Source organism: Melopsittacus undulatus, chromosome 10, assembly GCF_012275295.1.
Source record: "Melopsittacus undulatus isolate bMelUnd1 chromosome 10, bMelUnd1.mat.Z, whole genome shotgun sequence".
In the NCBI taxonomy this organism is placed as follows: domain Eukaryota; kingdom Metazoa; phylum Chordata; class Aves; order Psittaciformes; family Psittaculidae; genus Melopsittacus; species Melopsittacus undulatus.
In genome coordinates this window covers 22,240,921-22,257,337 of record NC_047536.1, presented here as the reverse complement: position 1 = coordinate 22,257,337, position 16,417 = coordinate 22,240,921, and the positions used below count along the sequence as shown (strand labels likewise).

General features: G+C 50.5%; 1 protein-coding gene across 2 annotated transcripts in view; it reads right to left on the bottom strand.

Moving 5' to 3' along the window:
- The window catches only part of ACSS2 (acyl-CoA synthetase short chain family member 2), a 35,532-nt gene extending 19,866 nt beyond the window's left edge, over positions 1-15,666 (bottom strand). For both annotated transcript variants that reach the window (XM_005147579.3, XM_031047661.2), the window contains exons 1-2: positions 15,536-15,666; positions 15,141-15,336 (exon numbers count right to left, since the gene is read on the bottom strand). In XM_005147579.3, the coding sequence (XP_005147636.2) occupies positions 15,141-15,336; positions 15,536-15,653 (314 nt within the window). In that variant the 5' untranslated portion in view covers positions 15,654-15,666. The remainder of the gene's footprint in view (positions 1-15,140; positions 15,337-15,535) is intronic.
- Positions 15,667-16,417: the final 751 nt, after the last annotated feature.

Here is a 16,417-nt window from a genome sequence, read left to right as displayed (position 1 = left end):
AGTAAGGCAGGTTTTATGCAAAGATGATGACTTCCTAGCTGCCTGCAGCCATTCACATAGCCCAGGGGCACTGGGGACCATCACCACAGTGGTGTGCAGGGTGGTAGTGCCCAGCTCAACCTGTCAGCATATTTAAAAGAGCAACAGGCTCTGCAGAGCACTTATCATACTGCCAGCAGTTAAAATAATGAGTTATCCACTTCTGAACAGGCACCGTGATGCACACAAGCCCCATGGTACATACATCCCATGGAGAAGTTACCCTGGGCAGGAGAGGAAGAAAAGCTCGGGTAGGAAACATGAACACTGTCACCTCTGAGGTGCAGCCATGCTTCCAGAAGCCTCACAGAATTCCTGCCTGTTCAGCTGGAGCTTCACCTTGGAGCTGCAGAGCCACAGACCTGTTTCACCCAGTGCCCATGGAGCTAAATCCAGGTTAAGCTTCCCTGTTAGTTCAGTGAAAGATTCAGTGTTGTAAGCACGTTGTGTAGTAGGGAATGTGGTTTGTAAGAGCAGAGAAGCATGTCTTTAGAGCCACATTAACTCAGGTTGACCCTGTGGAGCAGACAGGGCTGTGGAGCAGCAGTGTGGCCAGATGCACTCCTGCAGAGCTGCACCGTGCTCTGCTCAGCATCAGGGCTGACTGCAGCACTTGTCCTGAAGCTCTGCTCCAAGCACCTATCACACAGCCAAGCCAGGCTCAATGCTGCCATCCAAGCAAGCAGAGCCCACCTCAGCTGGAGGATAACAAGCAGGAGGGAGGGGTGGTGGCTTCTTAACCTTCTACTCAGTGGCCAAGGACGTGCCCATGTCCCAGAGCACCTGAATGGACCAAGCAAACCTGACCTGAGAACAAACCATCAGTGCTGTTTGGTTCCTCTTTCGCCAGATTCTTAAAGGACAGTTATGTGCACGAGCTGCTGGAATACCAGCTGAGCACAGCTTCCCTGTGCTACACTGCCCCAGCACTTGCACGGAGCACCAGGAAGCACAGGTTGCATCAATGGGAATTCTGGTTTTCAAGGTAATTGCTGATGCTCATTGTGGTTTCACCACTAAGGGGAGGTGGTGTAAGAAGAAAATGCTGAAACGAAGCCAAGCAAGTGAAGTGTGACACGTTTCCAAGATCTGCCAGACCATCTGCAGCTCCACAGACAGTCAGGAACTTGAAAATGCACAGACCAAAGCAAACTGAGGCACAAAACCAAGCCTATGTGATGCCTGCAAATGCTCCCACTGGGGAGCAAAGGGGCTGAAGATCCTTCAGGTTTCTCCTCGAAGCTCCTGTGACCACATCACCCACAACCAAAAGCATTAACCCATGGTCAGGAAGCCCTGCTGGGGTGTGGGGCACCTGGAAGGTGAGTTTTCAGAGCAAAGCAAACCACCAAGTTTCACCCCAGGACCAGCAGAGGCAATGGCAGCTCTTAGAGCAGTTTTGCTTAATCCACATTTTAGCTACAGAAAAACACCCTTAAGAAAACAGGGATTTGCCATTTGAAAAAGGTGCTGGGAGAGGGAAAGGACCCTCCCCTAGATGGTGAAACACCACAGGAAGAGTGTGCACAGTGGGGAGCCATGAAAACCCTCCAGTGGAGCAGAGACGGGGTCTGTAGGTATGTCACAAAATATCTTTGGTGCCTTCTGAACTAAAACATGCTCAGAGCCCAAAATCCCTCCTAAGCATGGGACCAAGCTGGTGCATGGATGGAGACAGCAAGTTCTCCAGCTCCTGCTCCAGCAGCAGCCTGTCCCCAGGGCACAGTGCAAGGCAAAGCAAGTAGCTTTCCTTTACCACAGGCTCTTGTATGGTGGCACCTCCTCATACGTGAGGTTGCTGGGGGCAGGGCTTCCTGATGTGTTCTGCATCCCGAATTAGAGCAGCTGAAATGCCAGGCAGAGCTCCTGCCATCTGGGAATGGGCTCACGTGCAGGCCGCATGGGCAGCGGGAGCCCCAGCATTCCTGGGCTGCGTGCTCAGCTACCACAGCCATCAGCTGCTCCCAAACCTTCTGTTGCTAGAGTCTCAGGGAAGCTGTGGCCTCAAGAAGGCTCTGCCTGAAGTCAGCTCGGGAGTTTGGGAATAACAGCAGCTAAAACTAAGAAAACCACGATTTCTCCCTCCACCTCCAGCCTTGCTTATCCCATCTGACATGGAAACGGCACTGGAGCTGAGAGCATGCTGTAATATCTGCCCTGATGAAACAGATTATGTTGAAATGTGACATTTGGAAAGACCAGCTGTGCAAGATCATCAGAAAGACAGCATTTCATCAGGAAAAAATGCTTCTATTTGCATGGATCATTCCATATGGGAGCTCCTCCCGTGTGGAGACAGGCTGAGAACACTGGGGATGTTCAGCCTGGAGAAGAGAAGCGGCGTGGAGACCTGAGAGCAGCTTCCAGTGTCTGAAAGGGGCTACAAGGATGATGGAGAGAGATCCTTCATCAGGGACTGTAGAGACAGGACAAGGGGTGATGGGTTCAAACTGAAACAGGGGAAGATCAGGTTAGACCTATGGCAGAAGCTCTTCCCTGTGAGGGTGCTGAGGCACTGGCACAGGGTGCCCAGAGAAGCTGTGGATGCCCCATCCCTGGCAGTGTTCAAGGCCGGGTTGGACACAGGGGCTTGGAGCAAGCTGCTCCAGTAGAAGGTGTCCCTGTCTGTGGCAGGGGTTGGAACTGGATGAGCTTTAAGGTCCTTTCCAACCCAACCCAGTCTGGGATTCTATGCTCCTACACAGACTGCCCAAAGCAGAAGCATCTCCAGCAGTATCAGCACCAGGATTTCAGGAGGCAGCTGGGAGGGGCTGAAATGGGCTTGCAAGAAACTTTCATGAGAACATTTCATACTAACAGGACTGACAGCGCAGCCCTGACCATGCTCCACGTCATCCACTTCCCACCACAGCAATCCATGGCAGGAAATACCCAAAGGAGTTCTGGAAATGCCAAGAGGCTTCCCAGAACGCCCAGCCTCTTCAGTCATGCTTGAATCCCATTGCGTCATGACAGGGCTCAAAAAGGAAGAAGTTGTGAAATGATGGAACATAAACTGGGATGGGCTGGTGGAAAGGGTTTCCCAGCATGTTGAGATACCTGGCAGCACTGAGGGAACACTGAGGAGTAAACCTGACACAGGAACCCCAGGGGAAAGAAAACTCTTCATCAATTTAACAGCTCACCTTCTAAAGCCATACAGTGAACTGAGACCTGCATTAAAACCACCCTACGGTTTTCCCCTCATACACATAGGTAGAGCCTAACAAAGCTCCATTGTCAAAACCATCTCTGAGCCAAACCATCCCAACTGAAAGGTGATCATGTCCCTAGTATGAACAGGCTACTGTTGCTGTAAAGAAACCCAAAGCAGATGGCAAACAGCACTATGCAGTTCCAGAGCAGGAGCCCTGTGCGCTACACAGCACCATGGGCTGTGTGTCCAGCCCATCCTCTCCAGCCCAGCTTACACAAACACAGACATTACTGTGCCTGTATTGCACAAAACAGCAAAATGGAGCTGATTTCTAAAGGGTCACAGGGCCACCATCTGCTCTATGAGCAGGGCATCAGTCTTCTAATCATCTTTAAAAACAGCCATATGGAAGTACAGCTTACAAAGCAAACAGCCAACACCCTGCATGGCTGCTGGTGTCCCACAAGAAAGACTGCATCCATCTTTGTCCTTTCTCACTACACACACTCTCAGCTACTCTGTCTGGAGCCTTTCAGATCCTGAATGAGTACCAGAGGCATCTCAAGAAATAACCTTTACCTTGTGCAGTCCAACCACTGTTCACTTCACCATCCCCTGAGAGATGCCTCCAGCACAGAGCCCAGCTGGATGTGGACCCTGCTCCAAAATCACTCAGCATTCGCTGACCTTCCAGAATTCCCTCCAATTTTCCCACTCACCTGCCAGGCTACCCCTTAAGATTTACTTCAAGCCCCTTTCTCTGGACTGTGGGATGCTCAGACATCTCTGAAGGAACCAACACCTCCTGCCTTACATTGCTGCCAACATCAGCAAGAGGGTAAAGTAAGTGTGCTGGGGTTTGTGCATACTGTGTTCACACCTGAGAGCCACAACACTGATGGATAACAGGGAAAGTCAAGGGAAATCTGCTGTTGTTTTGCCACATTTGATCAAATAAGGCAGTTTACAAATAACACAGAGCACACGTAAATACCTCAGTGCTGGTGTCAGCAGCCATTCTGTGCTGCCAGGTATCTGCTCAGCAGCAAGGGGAATGCTGCTCCTCTGGGGCTTTGTTTTTTTCCTACTCACTTGATACAGAGCAGCAAATCAAGAGGGTATCCCTGGGGGTTGGACTTGGGTGAGCTTTAAGGTCCCCTCCAACCAAAACCAGTGTGGGATTCTGTGATTATGTTCTTACTTCAGTGTTGTACAGCACAGGAGCAGAGCCAGTGCATCCAATGACAGCTTTATACCAAGTTTAGTGAGAGGAAAGTTTAAGATTTTGAAACATAAAGATTTTAAGGTTTTTTTTTATTATTATTAAACAGAATGTTCCATAGTGTTGAAACATAGCTCATCTGGAAGACTTGTGCAGTAGGTCACTGAGTCTGGCTGCCTTCAGCCAGCACTTCTAGCCCTGCAAGCTAAAGTCATGCTGTAGAATAATGCAACAGTTTGAGAAGAGAGGTACATTTGATGCCTATCATGAGCAGTATTATCAGAGAAACAGAGTCCACTGGGGGAGAGCCTATTTCCTGCTGATTCCTTGTTCTAACAACTTGCATTGAGGCCACAAACACATCCTGGATGAAGCTTCTGCAAGGCAGTCAACAAGCTGCCTACAGTTGGGAAACACCCCTATTGGGAAATGCTGTTCCAAGACCTTCTAACACTGAAAGCTGATTCCAGTGGGGGCTCAAACAATATCCATCAAGGCTATGACCTGGAAAGGGGTGATGGATTCAAACTAAATCAGGTGAAGTTCAGGTTAGATATAAGGAAGAAGTTCTTTACTTGAGGGTGGTGAGGCCAAGGCACAGGTTACCCAAAGAAGTGATAAATGCCCCATCCCTGGCATTGTTCAATGCCAAGCTGGACAGAGCCTTGAGTGACATGGTCTAGGGTGAGATATCTCTGCCCATGGCAGGGGGTTGCAGCTGGATGAACTTAAGGTCTTTTCCAACCCAAACCAGTCTGGGATTCTATGACTGTGATTTCTGGTGGACATTTCAACTTTATGCCTCAGACATCTCTACAGCTGACGGCCAGCTGTCACCTGCTGAAGTGTCATCTCAGTGGTCACTGGTGATAGGAATGTAAAACATGCTTCATTAGTAGATACCCAGTCGTGAAGAAATAATCAAGAAGGCCATGGGTTTCCTCAGGGATTCCCCTAAAGGGAAGTGCCATCTGTAAAAATTATAAGCTTTGAGCCTATGGAGAACTGCCAGGGCTCATGATCTCATATCACACCACATTTCACCATCTACAATAAGTGACGTGCAGATATGCAAACAAAGAACTGAAACCCTGCTGTGTGCAATGGCTCTGATGCAGGGCCGGCCACAGGAGGAAAAGGCAAGCTCATTGTGGTGGAGGAGTCAAAGAGACCTTGTCAAAGCACTGGCAGCCAATACTACAGCCTAACAGCTATTCAGGCTGTAAAGAAAGCCCACCAGGTACAACAACGCTGTGCAATACTCCATGCTTGGGGGAGAGTGGCTGGAAAGCTGCTCATGGAAAAGGACCTGGAGAGGTTGACGGACAGGGCAGAACATGAGCAGCTTGTGCCTAGGCAGCCAGGAAGCTACCAGCATCCTGGCCTCTACAAACACCAGTGTGGAAACAGGACCAGGGCAGTGATTGTGTCCCTGCACTGGGCACTGGTGAGGCTGCACCTCGAATCCTGTGCTCAGCTCTGGGCCCCTCACTACAAGAGAGACCTTGAGGTGCTGGAGCAGGGCCAGAGAAGGACAATGGAGCTGGTGCAGAGCCTGGAGCACAAGAGAGATGGGGAATGGCTGAGGGACCTGGGGGGCTCAGTCTGGAGAAGAGAAGGCTCAGGAGGGACCTGATGGCTCCCTACAAGTGCCTGACAGGAGGATGGAGACAGGAGGGGCTGGGCTCTGCTCCCAAGGAACAAGGGATGGGACAAGAGGAAACGGCCTCAAGCTGCACCAGGGCAGGTTTAGATAGAGCTGAGGAACAATTCCTTCCCCAGAGGGTGCTCAGGCATTGGAACAGGCTGCCCAGGGCAGGGCTGCAGTCACCATCCCTGCAAGTGTTCACACACCATAGAGAAGAGGCCTCAGTGCCATGGGTTAGTGTTGGCCTTGGCAGTGCTGGGAAATGGTTCAATCTGATGATCTTAAAGGTCTTCTCCAACCAAGCTGATTCTGTGATTCTGTAACAAATACAACTACCCAAAGGAGAAACACCATGCCTGGAACAAGCACCCACTCCCACCTCTTCTGGCAAAGCCTGATAACTCTGTCCCCTGACAATGCCACTACTCAGAGCCAGTGTCATCCCCATGGAGCCTTTGTCCGCTTCTGCTCCACTCACTGCAAGGTGCCAGGGAGGGCACAAGCCGTTTGCACAGCTAAAATAAAATAGTCATGTTTTCTGTTTGCTCATTTCTAGTCCAACAAACAAACCGAAGGCTCTGACCTTCCATGTCCTGGATCAATACAGGGTTCACCTCCTCTGTGCCCATGAACTCCATTTATCCATCCCACGTTTCAACTCTCCTACCAGCACTCACAGTGTGCCATCACTGCAGAACCATGGTGCCTCTCAACAGTTAGCAAACTATTCTTAAAACATAGCAAGGGGCCTGTAATAGCTGCCAGAGTTACAAGTTTTACATGTGAGAAACTCCAGGAACTATTGCCCCTCGCTACTCCCCCAGGTAGTGATCATGCAACCACACACCCAGAACCACCCAGGGCCACAGCAGCTCCAGACAACAACAAAACACTAGTCAAAACCAAGGTGCAGGGTTCTGCCCCCAGGAGCAGCTGGTTATGGAGGGCACATGAGCCTGGCCACCATCAACAGTTCAGTTTCAACACTGATCCTTGAAAGACCTGCTGCTGGTCCTGAAAAATGACCATTGAAAGTGAGGAGGTGAAGGGTAAGTCTAAACCAGCTCTACAGAACTTCCTTGAACAACCTTTTTGTGGGAATCCTCAAGAAGGCAGCCTGAAAACAGCCATATCCATGTGCTCAGTGCCACACAACTGCACTCCTACAGGACTCCCATCACCTTTTTCCATGCACAAAGTGACCCGATTCCACTGTACCACTACAGATGCAGGGGGGTTGGACTGGGTGATCTCCAGAGGTCCCTTCCAAACCTAATGAATCTGTGGGATTTACCAGTTCCCAGGACCCTTCTATTGCCCTCTCTAAACAGAGTGGGGCTGGCAACCTCCCAGTCATTGGCACAACAGCCCTTTGCAAGAGCACACAGCATACCCTGGCCAGAGCTCTGCAATTTCACATTCAAGTCCCTGCAGTCCTCTGGGGCACATGCCATCTAATCCTGGGCACTTATTGCCATCCAACTTGTTTATCTTCTCAAATACTTCCTGGATATTCCCTTGTATTTATATAGACAGATGTTGTATCCCTGCCAGCAAGCAGCTTCCAAAGGTTTCAGAGCAAAAGGCTGGGAGCAAACAGTTCTGGCAAAACCCAAATGAAAGTTGCTGCCCTGATTCGAGGCTGTTGCTGTGTGTGTGTTCCCAAACTGCAGAGTTTACACAACCTTCTCCTCACTACTCAGCCATGGAGCGGGACACACAAGTGCTGCCTGAGTCCTTCTTTCTTTACAGACTTAACAGAGAAGAGCTCCAATCCTGCAGGAGGATTACAGCTTATTTGAGCTCTGTGAAAACTACTTCCAATGAATATCTTCAATAATGCTGAACACCTTCCACATGGAAGCACAGCTCCAAAGGTGCTTCTGAATGGGCAAGCCACAAAAGACCATAGGCAGTGGCATAGAATCCCAGACTGATCTGTGTTGGAAAGGACCTTAAGCTCATTCAGTTCCAACCCCCTGCTACAGGCAGCGACACCTCACACTAGACAATGTTTCCCAAGGTTCTGTCCAACCTGGCCTTGAACAGTCACCAACCCTCAGTACCCCCATCCTTTGTTGCACTGCAGAGCACCAGGCTGACAGCACTTGCCTGATGCTGCCCTGCATCCTATGATGGAAAAGGCTCTGCACAGCAGGAATACAGCTTGAGATCTTCAAAACATTAAACCAACCATTTCCTGGCATCTTGCTGCAAACCAGCATGTGTAGCTGACAGGGATGACTCAAGCTACTCTTCAAGTCAGAAGGGAAAAATAATTCCAAGTGCCTCTGTGCCCACCAGCTGTCTGAATAACGTGTACACAGATCCCTGACTCACAGCAGCCAGGAAACACTCAGGAAGCTTCACTGGAAGCCCACAGGAAAATACCTGCCTGAAGAAGCTGTTTGCTGCTCTCACATACTTAGTTCATCTGTTTGGCACGGCCACTCACCTGAAAACTATCTCAAGACTTTCACTAGTCAGGAAGTGGATGTAGGATGCAGCAGACAAGTGCAAGCCACTAACAGAAACACTTGGGACAGGAGAACCTCTACATATGACAGGAGAAAACTGGCAGAGGTCCCTACTTACAGATAGCTTTCAGAACCAAGCTTCAGCCCATGATCCCTGTGTTTCCCAGGCCCTCAGGCCAAATCAAGAAGCTCCAAACCCTTAAGCAGGCATCACCATGCAGCCCTGGGGCAGCACCATCTTCTTGAAGATGGAGACTTCACCCATCAATAGAGAAAAGCTAGAGAGCTACACCAGGGACAAGCTGTGAGTGCTTGCTGTCCCAGTTTGCACTTCCATACAAGCAGCTGAACACAGTGGTGTTTGCACTACTGCCATAGCACCAACCATACTGGTTGGTGACTGTCCCAGAACTGGGAGTGGAAGAATTCCACCAAAGAAGTCAGGAAAGTGCAATACTTGGATTTTACTCCTTGATTTTAATACCAGATTCCTACTGATGCTCCCACTATTCCCACTCCTGCACTACAGATGCAACACAGAGCCAGAGAGGAGCTCACAAGCAAAGATGCTCCTGTTTGGAGATTCCAGGCTGTTGCTGTGTTTGTTCCCAAGCTGTGTGTGTCCCGAACCCTTCTTCCTGCTCACCCAGGGCTAATGGTGGTCACCCCACTTCCATGGAGATCCCATCAGGGAAAGGAGCTGTGCTGAGCCTGGGTATTGCTGTAAGCACAAACCAAACACTGTAACTGCCACAAGGCTTCTCACTGCTGTAGAGGTTACACACATTCCTCTGTGGAATGTTCTCTCTCCACAGTAGCATCAGGGGAACAGCAGCTTTGGGCTTGGCTGCTTGGTAGCACCTGCAACACAGCTTTGACTGCTCTCAGCAGCCTGCACAGGCAGGCCTGCAAGTATTTATCAATAAAAATAACCTTCCCAGCAGTGAATCTTCACTCTTTAAACACCCAGTGTGATTCACGGCTATGCTTTCACTGCCAGAACAGTGTTGAAAGAGGCTGCACCACTGCAAATGTAACAAATCATGCAGGAAGTTACTAAAGAAATGAAGCATCAGTTTGGCATGGGACATCCTGAAGGCAGTGGAGGAGCAGAGCTGACTGCATGGGGCAGGAGCTGGCTATGGTTAACACCTCTGAAGCCTGAGTGGTAGCAGCCAGCATCCTCAGCCACAGCATCTCTGCATACGACAGTATTGGATTGCGAGACCAAGCACTTGGCTCTCAGCAGTTTACGGCAAGATTATTTCTGCAATCAGAAGAGAACCAGACCTTTACAGGATAAATTCTACTCAAACAGTTTATTGGCTTCAGTTTTGACTCTGAGATGGCACAGCCCAGGATAAAGCACTTCATGGAGAGGAACAGCCACCAGATCAAGGTGCATGGGGAGCAGGCAGGACCCAACACATGTGGGCTTGTCCCATTTATGCTCAGCAGCATCCTCACACCAAACCTGTGTCTGATAATCTACAGCCTCTCTGGAAGGCTGCTCGACAAAGCCTTCCAGTTTCCTAGTGAAAACCTCCAAAAGGGCCCTGACACTTGGTTGTCATTTCGTGGTTTTAGGTTTTCTGTTGTTGGGGTTTTTGTTTGTTGTTTTTTTTTTTTTTAACAGGTTCTGTAGTTGTTTACTGGCCTTCCAAAAGGATTCACTGGAAGAAATGACACAGCTACAAGACCCCAAATCCTTTATTACATTAAAAAAACAACACACAACACCCCTTCTTCATTTTATCTTTGCATGTCATGTTTGTTCTAGGCCCAGAATGGGAACCACAAGCAGTTATTCTTCAGTTTAAATAGAGCTCCAGTAAGGTCTGGCAGCCTTTACCATCTGTTTCTCCTTTCTAAATGTGTTATTTCATATGCAAGCAGAAGAAAGATTATCAATCTCCCAGCGATGGCAGAAGCCATAAGCTAGGCTAATAACAGTGTCCAAAGCTCTATCTCCTTCCCTGCTCCTACCAGGCACCACCAGTGCTGCAGGTGGGGTGAAACAAAGGCAAGAACTTCATGCAACCTGTACACAGCTGAAACACCAAGAACAGGCTTCATGCAGGTCCCTTCCCACCTCAGGGTATCATTAAGGAGGGTCTGTAATAAGTGCTGTGCTATTTGAATTCCTACCTGGTTCTGTTTTCCCTTCCACAAGCTGCACAGGCTGATGCTTACAGGGGATTAACAACAGCTCTTCAGCACAGAAGTACAGGTTAGTCCACATGGCAGAGGTATGCCCAGAGCATGGTAAAGACACACTGTTTACACTGCCCACCACAGACCAAGTCCTCAGCACTCCTGCAAGTCCCCTGCAAGTGTCCCAGCTAGTTTGTTCAGTGCATTCCAGCTGTGAGGCCTACAAAACAGGGATCTACCTGCACAGTAACCACAGTGTTACTGACTTAGGCCTTTCCCTGCAATTATGAAGCAGGTTGCACTTCTGAGAGCAGCACTTTAAGAGAAACATTTCCTGGAGCTTCTGTTCCTCTTTAGGCCAACATCAATACCACAGAAAGAGGAATCAAAAGCAGCAGAAACAGAAATACTTGTAACGTTCATAAGCAGCAAGAGAGACCACAGTGAAACAGGACACAGGCAAAATGCAAGTGTTTCCTACCAACTCGGGATGGTCCTTGTGAACTAAACACAGCTAACAGCACCAAAAGGAGTGTACCATAACAGGAAGTGTCATCTATGTACAAGTTCTGCAGCACAAAGCAGTGGCATGTACCACCCTTTGTGCTGAAAGATCAATTCCATGCAGCTTGGAATGAGACCCTCCGAGTAGAGTCAGTCTGGGCAATCCTGGACTGCTGGTGGTGCAGGAACCTTCAAAGCAGCTTGGCCAGAACACATCCAGATGAACTGCTTGCTCCTTCCAGTCCATGCAACACTTGAGACAGTCCCAGTCAGGGCCATGCTGCAGCTGAGTTCTGCCAGGACACATCTCAGAGACACCAAGCAGTGCCTTGAAAAATTATTCACTTTTTCCCCCAATATTTCCTCTCTGAAAGCAAAGATCTCTTCTCACTTGCAAAGGTCTTGTATCTTTTCAAAGCTCTCAGAGGTGGGCAGTCAGATATCTTGGTATAACACCAGCACCTTTCCCCATCCAGCAAGCTATAGATTTTCTTAGAAGCAAGTGGCCAAGTTATTAAAACCCCAAACATCCAAGCCTTCCCCAGGAATCCTCTTTGGCTTTTGGAGGCTCTCATTTCTCTTTTGACCTTCCATACAGTGTGACAAGTTTCAAGTGGTTTAGGAAAGTGGACTCATTCAACAGTGTCAAAACAAAATGTGAAAGGCTAAGACAACCACAAGTACACTTTGTCACTGAAGAACATGTGTCCAGAAACGCACATGCACATTTCTAAAAGATTAATTTTATGAGCTGCAACCTATAGCCCTGCTTCCTTAAGACCTCAGTTCCACAAGCTCACAGGTCAATACCACACACATCATATTTAACATGCCTCCTCCGTCCCTCACCATGACATTTCCAGCTAACAGCTCCAGACACCCCAGTGCCAGGTCACTGGTGACAGAACCACACTAGGAGAATTTATGCTGAAGTATTCCGGGAAAACTGGCTGCTAAGGAGGAAGAGACCTTGTTTTTCAGCACTGTGAACACCGTTACTGTCAGACACCCACCCTTTTAATAGCCACTCCAAGCTTTGCTCAGCATCACAAACACCCCTCAAAGGCTGCCAAAATAACTACCAAGCTGTAGGCTGGTGCCAGGCTGTCACCCAAAGACTTACAGGCAAGAAGAACAATGCACCTGCTCCCTCCATAAACTCCACTGCCCAAGGGCTCTGTTTGCTGGCACACCTGAATGAGTGTACAAAGGAGTTTTCCATAAGAAGCTGCACTCACTTTACAACCAGGTGAGTTAGAGAATATATTTAACTAGCAGGGAAGGAACCAGATGTCACCATTTCACCTGTGGCAAGTACATCAATATGATTATTTGCTAGGCAGTATATTAATTCTCCTACTTAAGTGGTAGTTCTACGGATGGAAACTCCAGTGTGAACCCAATTTTACAGTCACAGCCAGAACTCCACTGGTGTAAACATGTTCCTTTCTGTAGGGGGGTAGCTCCCAGTACCCCTTACACAAGGTCACTGGGACCCTTCAGCTGCACAAAATCACTTTGAGTATCACAGTTGTTCATCATTAGGGGATCTGGCATTCTCACTACAGTGAAAGTGAGACTCTTCCAGCTGCTCTGCTGAAAGGACTCTCCACAACCCAAGTTATTGCATCCCTAATGAGTGGCACATTTAATTGTGCTTCTGTTCTACCACACACAGTCATACCAGGGCTAGGTCAGGAAGGCAGCATTAGTTCTGCATCTTGGACATCACTAGGAAAGCCTATTTTGCATTAGTATGAAAATTCCAAGTTCCACATGGCTTTTAACACTAGTAACTATTCCAGTAAAAAAAATACACACACCCTTAAGGCTGGAAGTTAACTTTTCTTCCCAAAAGGAATATGGGGAAGCCAGCCTTTACAAAAGCAGTGTTACATGTGTTCAAGTGCAAGGAATCATAAAATCACAGAATAGTTTGGGTTGGAAAAGACCTTAAGATCATGCAGTTCCAACCCCCTGCTATAGGCAGGGACACCACACACTAAACCATGTCACCCAAGACTCCATCCAACCTGGCCTTGAACAATACCAGGGATGGCACATTCACAACTTCCTTGGGCAACCTGTGCCAGTGCGTTACCACCCTCACAAGGAAGAGCTTCCATATCTAACTTAAACTTCCCCTATTTCAGTTTGAACCCATCACCCCTTGTCCTATCACTACAGTCCCTGATGAAGACTCCCTCTCCAGCATCCTTGTAGCCCCCTTCAGACACTGGAAGCTGCTCCAAGGTCTCCACACAGCTTCTCTTCTACAGGCCTCCTGATCACCCTCATGGTCTCCTCTGGACTTGCCACAAGCTCACCCCTCTCATCCTGCCTCCCCAGATGGGATGGGGAGGAGAATCAAAAAAATGTAAGACAAGATCAGTCCGAACACCAACACCTTTGACTTGGAGCATCAATGAACTATCTGAGCTCCAGAGCCCCTAACCACCTCTCCCAGGGCTCTGTAGTTCTTCTTAATGACTCCCAAGCTACTGCTGTCAATATCACAAGCACCCACATGGACCACAAGAAGTGGGTAATAATCAGTGGGACTTATTAGACCAGGCAGCCTCTCAGCAACATCCCTGATCTGAGCTCCTGGTAGGCAACACACCTCCCTCAAGACTGGATCAGGCCAACAGATGGGTGCCTCTGTGCCTTTTAAAGCAGAGTCACCTACTGCTATGACCCACCGCTCTTTCCTGGAGGCACTCAGTAGCCATCCTCTTCTTTATTGGTGCGTGAGCAGGATGTTCATTTTGTGCAGTATACATTACCTTGTTAGCCCTCTGCAGAACTACAAAGCAGATCTAGGTGGGGACAGCAGGTTTTGGAGGAAGACCCTTGCTTTTAATTGTTCTCTTCACCCTTTTTTGTTGTTACTAGTTCCCACCTTCCTGGATTATTGCCCTCCTTTTCTACATGCGCTATGGTGGATGCTTTTGGCCCAGTTTGGGCCTGGAGCAAGCAGTTCAGCTCCCTCTCAGCTTCCCTGGTACCTCTTAGCCTACTGACAGTCTCCCACAGCTCAGCCACCTGCTGCAGGAGTACCTGCACCAGAGTGCACCCTTGCCCCAGGACACCAATGGAGTAACTTTCTGCACCCAGAGCTCCGCACTGCAGCCTCTGCTCTCATCAGGTCTGCCTGGTCTGCCATTGCCAGGGCAGCCAGAGCAGAGCTCCCAGAGGTGAGCACTCACCACCCCACTGCCTGCACCAAGTGCCACACCACACCGTGACAGCCCACCCTGCCCGCACTCCCTGCGCCATGCTTTACCCACTTGGGCCTGGGGCTGTTCCTCCTCATACAACCCCTGTGAGCCAGCTGCTGGCTCCTGAGCAAGGCCTGTCAAGGGGGTGATGCTTCCTCAATGGCTCTCACCGCTCAGAATGGAGGCTCCTGCATGCTGTTTCCCCTCACTCTAGTGCTGAAGGCTCCTCTCTGGAGCTGCTCACCTCAGTAAATGAATCAATGGATACCCTCAGGTTTTATGAGAACCTTTCTGCCACAGAAGAGTGCCAGACCCACAGAACATGAAGATAGAAAACATGGGGTTTATCAGCTTTTTGCTGTTGGGTGTTAGCTATGCCTCATCCCATTTCTCTGCCTGCATCATTAAGGAATTGTGGTACCTGCCTCAGTAACATCTGACTGCTTTTTGCTTTTAGCAGGTTCAAGTGCAAAGGCAGAGCTGGAGGTCAGGAGCTGTCCGTGGCTATGCTGGGCACTCCAGTGCACCCAGGGTGGGCAGAGAAGCTCCATTGCACAACCCCCCTCAAACACTCAAAGCAAACACCTGCTGTCCCTATCTAAAGGTTAAAGCCCCTCAGGTCTGACCATGTTTTAGTTCACCTCAGTAGGAAGCAACTCTATTTAGACACTTCAGCATGACACACACCTTCTACACCACAATAAAACCAAACATTTACCAGTAAAAAGCAATTTTGTCCCCAAGTTTCTTCTCGTTGACGTTTCTATCCAGGACGTTGTAACAGATGTTAGTGGTCGCCCCTTTCATCCACTCAATGAAGACCTTCCCCTTTGTCACATCGAAGTTGTACTTCAGAAAGGGCCCCGTGTGCGGAGTCTTCCAGTAGAACTGTTTAGCAATGTCACCCCAAAACGCTGCAAAGGCAACGGCCAGAGCTCGTGACCCACACACAGGCTCGGGTAAGGAGGACAACGGTTCAGGGAACAACGTACGGCAGCCCCGCACCCCCCGCTGGGAGGGCTCAGCACGGCCTCACCCCTTCCAGCCCGCCCGGCACCCCCGGCCCCGCTGCGGCCCTCCCCGGGGCTGGCGGGCTCCCGGCGCGGCGCTCACCGTGCGGCTCCTCCACGGAGCGCTGGTACAGGCGCTCGTACTGGGCCAGCGACGGGACATGGGCCGCCGGCAGCCACTCGGGCCGCGGGGGGTAGGTCCGGGCCTGCTCCTGTCCCATGGCGGAGCGGTGGCAGCTCTGCCCGGGCAGGCAGCCTCCGAGCCCGCTTTAAACAGGCGCGGAGCCGGGGGCGGGAGCGGCTGAGGCGGCGGAGGGCGGGGACGGCCGAGGCAACGGCCAGGCCTCCCGCGCGGCCGGGGAGAGCAGCACCGCTCCGCAGAGCGCCGAGGCCTGCCCGCCCGCTGCGTAACGGCCGTGGGGCACGGCACCGCTGAGCCCGGGAGGCCGCGAGAAGCGTGAGCACACGGGGGCTCGCCAGCACCCGACTGCGGGGCGGCGGCGATGTGTCCTGTCAGCTATGGCCTACTGTCAGCTGTGTCCCACTGTCAGCCGTGTCCCACTGTCAGCCGTGTCCCACTGTCAGCCGTGTCCCCCTTCAGCCATGACCCACTGTCAGCTGTGTCCCACTGTCAGCCGTGTCCCACTGTCAGCCATGGCCCACTGTCAGCCGTGTCCCACTGTCAGCCGTGTCCCCCTTCAGCCATGACCCACTGTCAGCTGTGTCCCACTGTCAGCCGTGTCCCACTGTCAGCCATGGCCCACTGTCAGCCGTGTCCTACTGTCAGCCATGTCCCACTGTCAGCCATGTCCCCCTTCAGCCATGGCCCACTGTCAGCCGTGTCCCACTGTCAGCCATGTCCCCCTTCAGCTGTGTCCCACTGTCAGCTATGGCCCACTGTCAGCCGTATCTCCCTTCAGCCATGGCCCACTGTCAGCCATGTCCCCCTGTCAGCCATGTCCCCCTTCAGCCGTGTCCCACTGTC